Raw genomic sequence first — 9,482 nt, forward strand, 5'->3', positions numbered from 1 at the left:
AGCCTGGTGTCAGAACGTTTTTTTGTCTCAATCGATAGTTTCTACCCCCGCACACACTCTGAGGGGGTTTAACTCTACCGTTTTACTGTTATTAGGTTTAAAATTCTGGCCAATTAGGGCGCAGAAACGTTGAGTGACAGGTCCGAGCAGCTCCGTGGACAGCTGCTTCGAGGCCAGTGGGCGGGTTCTCGGCCGGCCAATCCAACATGGCGCTGTTCAGGCCGCCATGTTGGAGTCACAAAAACGACTCCCCAAAACCAATGGGGGACGTCACGGATGCTACGTCCATGTTTTTTACAGTCTATGGTGATGACACGGCTATAAAGCACCACGCCAGGCTCCGCCCCCCTGACCGCCGCCTCGCCGCCTCTCTCAGAGAGAATTAAACAACGAAAGACGACGGTCTGAGTCTTAGAGGCGAGAGGAGTCCTGGTGTTTGAGAGGACAGGAGACGACGTCCTCTGACCGACCGCCGACAACAAAGAAAAGGAGCAGAAGTCTCAGAAAGAGGAAAAGTGCAAATGGAGGCCCAGTCGGCCCCCGTCTGTCCGTCCGTCCGTCCGTCTACGGTCTACGGCCGCCGTCTGAAAGAGACAACGACCACGACGACCACACGTCTCTGTCTCCTTGGAGCCCGAGGAGTCGTCTGAGGTTTCGGCTCAGACGTCCACGTACGTCGGCACGAAGAAGAGGACGCCGCACCGACCGACCGACCGACCGACCGGAGCAGCCGGGCGTCGGCGGCTCGTCGGCTCGTCGTCGCCGAGAAAAAAAGTAGCGAGCAGGTTTTATTCTGCTGCGTGGTTCAGTCGGAGCTGTGGTCCTCCAGCTGGGAGATGATGGTGATCAGGTTCTGGAGGCCGAAGATGAAGCCGCTGTCCTGGCCCTCGTGCACCACGCTGTCCTCGCCGTAGTGCCGGCACGTGGTGTGGGCGAAGTCGATCATGCGGACGTCGACCTCGGGGCTGCTCGCCTCGCCACCGCCGCCGCTGTGGGACGAGCGGCTGCTGCTGCTGTTGCCGCCGGCAGCAGCCAAACCGCCGCCGCTGCTTCCTGCCGAGGAGGAGCGAGGGAAACCAAACGCTCCTTCCTCCTCCTCCTCGTCTTCCTCTTCCTCCTCCTCCTCTTCCTCGTCCTCGTCCGACGGCTCGTCCTCGTCCCCCTCCTCTCCGCCGCGGTGCCGGGGCCTGGCGGGCGCGTGGCGGCGGCGGGGCGGCTCGCCGCCGTCGTAGATGATGAGCAGCGAGCTGGAGTAGAAGCGGTAGGACTCGCAGGCCGCCAGCGCCGCCTGCATCTCCCTGAGGCGCCGCAGCACCGGGGACAGCAGCTCCCGCCGCAGCCGCCGCCCGTCGTGGAAGAACTGGTACAGAGCCTCCTTGAAGCCCGCCAGCGTCAGCTTACGGCCGTGGTACTTGTTCATGAACATCAGCTGACCCGAGTCCGACTGGTACACCTGCAGCACAGACACACACACACACACATGAGGATTCCTGACAGAGAAAATTACACTGCAAAAACTCTACATCTTACCAAGAATATTTGTCTTTATTTCTAGTCAAAACAAATCTCATAATTCTTAAAATAAGACTCATCACATTAAAAAGCAGCTTGTTTTTAGACACTTTTTACTTCTTTCAAGCAGATTTTCAATTGAGATAAGTAGAAAAATCTGATAGTTTTGTGAAAATGTGAATAAGAAAAGGTGGATGGAATGTGTGTGTGTGTGTGTTCACTGCAAAAACTCAAAATCTTACCAAGAATATTTGTCTTATTTCTAGACAAAATGTAATTTCTAGTCAAAACAAATCTCATTATACTAAAATAAGTGTATTTATACATATACATACATAGTTATACAGGAAAAGTAGCTTGTTTTTAGAGAGTTTTTACTTCTTTCAAGCAGATTTTGACTTGAAATAAGTAGAAAAATCTGATAGTGGAGCAAGTTTTTCTTTCTTATTACAAGCACAAAAACCTGCTTTCATTGGCAGATTTTTCAACTTATTTCAAGTGAAAATTAGTTTGAAACAAGTGAAAATGATCTAAAAACAAGTTAAATTTTAGGTGACGAGTCTTATTATAAGTGGAAAGAGATTAGTTTTGACTAAAATTGATACGTTTTGACAAGAAATTAGACAAATATTCTTGGAAAGATTTTGAGTTTTTACAGTGTATTCAAGACGTTCCAATGTACACCTTCCGCAATGACACATATTAACGTTGTGCGTTGCGAATTCAATTCAATTCAATAAAATTTTATTTGTCGCCAAGCAGCAATTAAGTAGTAAAGCTAATAAACGTATTGATAAAACAAACATTTACGAGCAGAGTTTTTTAGAGCTGCAACTAACGATCATTTTCATTATCGATTCATTTTTTATTATTATTTTATTATTAGCCTTTATTTAACCAGGTCGGTCCCGTTGAGACTCAATGACCTCTTTTTCAAGGGAAGCCTGGCCAAGACATCTGTCGATTATTTAAACGATTAATCTATATTGGTCAATAAAATGTTAAAAAATGTTAAAAAACATCAACCAGTGTTTCTCAAACCACCAGACGACATCGTCCTCAAATGTCTTGTTTTGTCCACAAACCAAAGAGAGACTCAGTTTATTGTCATAAAGGAACAAAGAAACCAGAAATATTCACATTTAAGAAGCTGAAATCAGAGAATTTGGACTTTTTTTAATTAAAAAACTACTCAAACTGATTATTAGATTATCAGAATAGTTGACGATTACTTTAATAATTGATTATTGTTCAATTTATCGATTAACTGTTGCAGCTCTAGAGGTTTTTTAATTGCTCGTTTATTCGTCTGGGGCGGTGCCATGCCCTATGTCTATTGCCTGCATGTCTGTCGTTGTACTTATGTATGTCTGTCACTGCTTATTGCTGCTTATACTGTATGTCTGCACTTTTGCCCAAGACAAATTTCCCCTTTTGGGGACAATAAAGTTAATCTAATCTAATCTAATCTAATCTAATCCAATCTAATATAACTTCTTTTTTTTATCGATTGATCCGCGGACCACTTGGTGCCGATCACAGATCAACTATGATCCGTTGCACCGCTACTTCGATTTCCCTTCTTGAAGTTTTATATTGAGTTGGTAATTGTGTTGCACATGTTACATAACAGATTTGGTGGGAATGCCCTTTAAGATGTAATACTAAGCTGCTATAGGTGGATCTATAATGAGCCGCCGGTCCGTCCTACCTGCATGCCGCACAGACGCACTCCGATGGAGGCCGACGTGCTCTGCTGACACTTGCGGATCTGATTGGCTTTCTTCTCCTCCGACGCGTCGTCACCGTGCTGACGAGTTCCCATCTTCAGGTCCAGGACGCAGGGGACGGTGTAGCGCCACGTCAGGTTCTCCAGCAGGATGAACTCTGAGGTCATGGGTCAAGGTCACAACAACAACAACAGACACACTAACACAAAAGCTGCAACGTGGTTAACACTTTGATCCCCTGGACACATTATTTTAGTTCTATTCATACTATATCAGTTGATTCATACACGTTGCAAATTAACAGCTACATTTATTTTATTATTGTCCGTATGTCGTCAGGTTGTGGTCAGATATTCTAAACTGGCTAAGACCTATAAATATTCATTTTGAATTTACACCGCTGAATATTATGTTGGGGGCACTTGATGTAAATTGCCTGCAGATGGTTAACACAATGATTCTTTTGGGGGAAAATATTTATATTTAAGGCTCAATCAAGAAGAAACTTGAATTTAGATTTTTTTTTAAAAAATAAAAGTGCAAAGCCAATTTCTTTTGGAAAAAATAATCGCAACAAATCAAGACAAGGAAGAAAAGCAGAACAAAAAGTGAGAAACATTTAAGTTTGATTAAATGTATTGAGTAGTAAATGTAAATTTGCCTATGTTTACATCCTTTTGTTCTTTTTCTTCCTTTTTTTTAGCACTTTTCTTTTCTGTCCTGTTCCGTTTTGTTTGTGTGTTTTTGTCAGTGGTGTTACATTGTATGTTTCTAAATGTGTACGTCATTGCCTGTTTCCACTAAACAACTGCAAAAGTCTTTTGTTCCTGCAGCGATCGGATATTATAACAAACATCATTTGGGTCAGACTTGGTATTGCTGCATCATTTAGTAGTATTTATTCAGTATTTATCATGATTTTGTGGTATTTAATCATATCCTTCTCTTTTTCAATTATGTCCTACTTTTAGATTCTGTTTCATTCTTACTGTGTTTGTTGTGCATCTTGCAATATGGCTTCCCTAACCCAACCCAACAGTGTGTTCATGTCTGTCTGCATCTCTGAGCCTCTCTCTGCTCATCCGGTTAGAAAGGATACTGTATTGGTTGCGGTGCTTTGCGTTCTCCTTCATCCTCTGTAAGTGCTGCTGGTGACACTTGAGACTCCAGGGGTTGTGTTTGATCTGCGGCACCACGTTTCCCTTCTCCAGGCTGAAGTAGAGAACCTCGGCCTGCTGCTGCTGCTGCTGCTGCTGCTGCTGCACCGACTCCTCACGGTTGTAACTGCAGGAAGAACAACAACAAAGGTCGACTTTAGTGTCACACAACCAGATGATGATGAACACTGTGACCTGCAGGTGTTGAAAGGGATAGTTCAACATTTAGTCAAATTGTCCCATTGCCATAATCCCTATAGTCAGTAGGTTCGTTACCTTTAATTGTCGGTGCAAGCTGTTTTTAGAACGGCGGAGCAGAGCCGTGAGCTGCTCAGAGCTACGCTACGGAGGCTCATTATGGGATTTCTTGGTTTCCCTCATCAAACTCATCAAATACACAATCCAACAACTCCACAACGCTCTGGTGGACAAGTTGTGACCTGCACATTCACCACGCTATGAGATAATAACACAACGTTACCACACAGAGTTGTTTTAGAGGGAAATTCATGCAAAACCACTGATGCACGTTGCCTTCAGGGACAGTTTTTCATCATCAGTCTCTGTATTTCCCTCTAAAACAACTCTGTGTGGTAACGTTGTGTTATTATCTCATAGCGTGGTGAATGTGCAGCTCACAACTTGTCCACCAGAGCGTTGTGGAGTTGTTGGATTGTGTATTTGATGAGTTTGATGAGGGAAACCAAGAAATCTCTGCTCCGCCGTTCTAAAAACAGCTTGCACTGACAATTAAAGGTAACGAACCTACTGCTATGACTATAGGGATTATGGCAATGGGCCAATTTGCCAAAATGTCAAAAAACTATCCCTTTAAATAACAACGTCCTCCTCCTCCTACCTCATGATCTTGTCCTCCTTGCGGCCGTGTCGTCCTCGCTCTTTGCCGTAGTTGTCGTTCTCCAGCAGCTTCTTGTTGCTCCACTTCAGCATCTTGGTCTTGGGCTCGCAGTCCGACGACGGGTCTTTGTTCTCCAGGTCTCCGGACTCGCTGTGGAGCGGGTAGGCGATGAGGCACAGGTTCCCCTCCTCATCCTCCTCGAAGCTGACCGACACCACACCTGAGACAGACAGAGAGACAGAGGAGGACACGGTGTTAGGATTTTTTAAATATTTGGTAATAACTTCCTGAATAAAACACCAGAGCTGGATTTCCCCTGAATGTCTACGTCTGCATTTAAAATTACATTTCCTTGAACATGCACTCACACTCACACACACTCAGAAAGTGGATGTGAAAGTCAGAGAGAGAAGAGGGAAGCAGGACAGAGAGTTTTACACCATCATCATCATCATCATCACCAGTAACATCGATGGTATCCAGAAAACAAGAGACAGAAACGACAAGACGAGAACAGAGTGAGATGAACAAGTTTATTTATCAGCAGCAGCAACAACAACAACAACAACACAGTAACTCATACAGAGTTTCAGTGTCAGCAGCGACATGAGGAAATGAAATAGTACATGAAGCACAGGACAGAAACTAAAACACGTCACTAAACATGTTCAGCTCTTTTTTCTTCTCAATGACTCAAGAAACACAGTGTACCGCCATGCCAGTAGCTTATTTATGACACCATCCACAAACTGGCAACGCATGTAGAGTAGACCCCTCCGACCCCCCCGCCGGGCCCCTTGTAAACGTCCATAGAAGGGCCTGTGTGTGTCTGTGTGTGTCTGTGTGTGCGTGTGAGAGTGGGGGAGGTGACGCACTGAGAATAAACATCACAGCTGCAGGAGCCGATAGAGATAAAACCTCAGACAGGAAGTAGAAGTGGAGGAGATGTGGTCGCAGCAGCAGCAGCAGCCGAGCAGGAGAGACACAAACACAACACAACACAACGACCTATAGTGCAACACAACAACAACACAACAGCAACACAACAAAACCGCAGAACACGCGACACCTTCACAGTGAAACGACCTTTAAAACAGGAGGCGACATTTAAAGTCCCCCTAAAGAGCCGTTTTAAAATGTGTATAAATGCTCTGCTATGACTATTTTTTGATTAAAATTGCTTTCCCACAAAAAAGTTGTTTAAAAAAGCTCCCAAATAGGCTAAAAACAGGTCTACTATTTCTCCCTCATTGAAAAATCTAGATTCTATGAATATTCATGAGTATGCAAATGCATAAATTGACATGTTCATAATTTCAAAAAGGGCATTTTTGGTTTAGGGGGTCACAGCAGCAGCAGCAGCAGCAGCAGCCTCGTCTCCTCCTCTGCAGCCTCGGCCTCTCTGATGTCATGTGCACTGACATCACCGTCCTGACGGGTGAAGCTCCGCCCCCTTTAAAGTCCAGAGTGCTGAGACTGAGAGCTGCAGCGTCATCAGGCCACGGTGCTGCGCCGCCACCGAGCTGAGTGAGTGAGTGTGGGAATTTATGAGTCACCGCCTCGATTCCACAGAACGGCTCATAAATCAGGAGATAAACTGGGTTTTTACAACCGGAGGATAATTCACCTGCAGCACTTTGACACCGGAGCAGATCAACATCACATCACTATCAGACACTGATGTTTGATCTGAGTCTGAGCTTCTAGAGCTGCAACTATACCGATTATTTTCATTATCGATTAATCTGTTTTTTATTTAAAGACGATTAATCGATTAGTTGTTTGGTCAATAAAACTTTAATATCAATCAGTGTTTCTCAAACCACCAGACGACATCGTCCTCAAATGTCTTGTTTTGTCCACAAACCAAAGAGAGACTCAGTTTATTGTCATAAAGGAACAAATAAACCAGAAATATTCACATTGAAGAAGCTGAATCAGAGAATCTGGACTTTTTTCTTTAAAAAACAACACAAACTGATTATTAGATTATCAAAATAATCGATTAGGGTTGGGTTAATCGATTTGTTGTTGCAGCTCTACCCTCATCATCATCATCCACAGTGAGCACAGACACAGACACACTCTGTCTAAACTAATGCAGCCTCAGTCCGTGGTGCATTCACTGCCCCCCCTCCTCCCCGTGCAGGTGAAGCATGCAGACGCCTCCTCTCCTCTGCAGCTCCTCTCTCCTCTCTCCTCTCTCCTCTCTCCTCTCTCCTCTCTCCTCTCTCCTCTCTTCTGCTCCAAATCCCACGGCTCATCCAGAGCTGTTTATAGTCCCACGCTGCTGCATAACTGAGGAGTCAGACCTCCGTCACTCGGCCGTCTGCAGACGTCTGCAGCTCCCAGTCCCACCGAGGCCTCGTCCAGGGAATCTGATAGTCCCATCAAAACTGTGTGTGTGTGTGTGTGTGTAGATGAAAGTGTGTGTTTGTGTCCATGTGGAGCAGCTGAAACCAGAGTCTGGTCCCTGTTGATCTGTCCCAGTTATTTTAGATCCAGTTGAACCGAGTCTCTCGTCCTGAAACCAGAGAAGCTGTTCGGCTCTTTAAAGAGAAGATCTGGCTGCTGCTCATCTCATCTCATCTCCTCCTGGCAGGAAGTCACACACACACACACCCCCAACCCCCCCACTCCCACTCCCACTCAACAACCTCCACCAGGGTCACATCACATCCACAGACCTGGGGTCACATTAATATGAAAAGCAGCAGCGGATCGTCTATAAATATCAACATACATTTCATTTCCTGTTGTTGTTTTTGTGATGGACAACCAGCAGCCAATCAGAGGCCACCGCGTTACATCTAAGGTATTATCTTATAATAATAATAATACGATATTTTATAATAGGAACTTGGGCATTTTTTAAATGTTTTATGGTATTTTGCATCATGCAGACGACTTAGCTTTTCTTTTCACCGACCATACAGGACGGTGTAGCTACACACCTTTCTCTAATGCACTGCACTTACACTCTCTGTGCTGTCTGTTGTCTATTTGTGTCCTTTTCTGTGTCAGGTTTTCTTCTGTATTTCAGTTTGTGTTCTGCATCTGTTGTGTTTTACATGTTGGGGCTGCACAATGGAAATCAGCAGCTATAGATAAATCTGGTGCAACCAACTCCTCATTTCCTGCAAATGATTAATGTCATTGCACAATTATCCCTTAATAAACTAAATAAATAAATACATAAAATAAAACCAGGCCTAATGATGGAGGCCTCTCCTCCTCCTCCACCATCATCATCATCATCAGCTCAGAGGAGATGAAGGAGGAGGAAGAGGAGGATTCATCATCAATGCACCACAACAACAACATCACATCACATCCAGACTAAGATTTCAGAACATTTAGGAGCATAAATCGACTTGCAAAGCAAATATTGACATGATGACAGAGTCTGCAGGTTCTCAGGTCGCACCAGCAGCAAAGAGATGAAACATTTCCACATGAGCTCTGACATCATCACATCACATCACATCACCGAGCTGCAGCAGCTACAGAGACTAGACTACAGCTGAGATCATCTCCTCTTACCTTTGTACTGGGGGGTGAACTTCCTCATCTCGGGGGGCAGACTCTTGTAGAACTGGTGCTCGCGGGGGATGAGCGGTTTGCAGATGGTCTGTTCCCCGAAGCGCAGCACGCACGAGTGGCCCCCCACCTGGTGCACGAAGGGCTCCAGCATCACCCCCCCCGCTCCTTTACCGGCTAAGATCCGAGTCTGAGTCCCGGTCCGAGTCCCGTCCGCCTGCATGAGCGCTTCCAGAGCCGGACTCATCCTCACTCCGCATCGGACAGCTGAGCTGGGGGGACCCACGGCGCGTGCAGGAGCTGGTGGTGGGGGGATTGAGGGGGTTAGGGGGGTTGAGAGGGGGGCTGATCGGCCGGATGGGGGCGCTGTGGCCTCCGACTGGAAAACAAAAGGGCTGAGCAGGAAGCACAGAGCCGAGAGCCGAGAGCCGAGATCCGCGTTTCGAGCCTTTTATTCCCTTTAGAATAAAGATCCTGGTCCCGGATTCAATAAAACACGATGGTTCCCTACGATCCGTGCGCGTGTGCGTGTGTTTTTATGTGCGTGTGAGAATAAGAAGCAGTAAACACAGCTTTTAGTCCTGTGTGTGTCTGTGGGTGTGTTTCCTCTGCTGCTGTGTGACCGAAACTGAGTGAGGACGCAGCTCGACAACCAGCGACTAGAAAAACAGCCCGACAAGCCCC

General features: G+C 45.8%; 1 protein-coding gene across 1 annotated transcript; it reads right to left on the reverse strand.

The window, feature by feature from the left end:
- Positions 1 to 769: 769 nt before the first annotated feature.
- On the reverse strand, positions 770 to 9,087 carry ip6k2b (inositol hexakisphosphate kinase 2b). The gene is made up of 5 exons (XM_085775737.1): positions 8,802 to 9,087; positions 5,259 to 5,478; positions 4,342 to 4,526; positions 3,224 to 3,399; positions 770 to 1,453 (listed from the first exon to the last, which is right to left on the reverse strand). The coding sequence occupies exons 1-5, from the start codon at positions 9,043 to 9,045 to the stop codon at positions 806 to 808; spliced, it is 1,473 nt and encodes a 490-aa protein (XP_085631863.1). The 5' UTR covers positions 9,046 to 9,087; the 3' UTR covers positions 770 to 805.
- Positions 9,088 to 9,482: the final 395 nt, after the last annotated feature.

This window comes from Trachurus japonicus, chromosome 5 (assembly GCF_045865225.1).
Source record: "Trachurus japonicus isolate A0001 chromosome 5, Traja_1.0".
Classification (NCBI taxonomy): domain Eukaryota; kingdom Metazoa; phylum Chordata; class Actinopteri; order Carangiformes; family Carangidae; genus Trachurus; species Trachurus japonicus.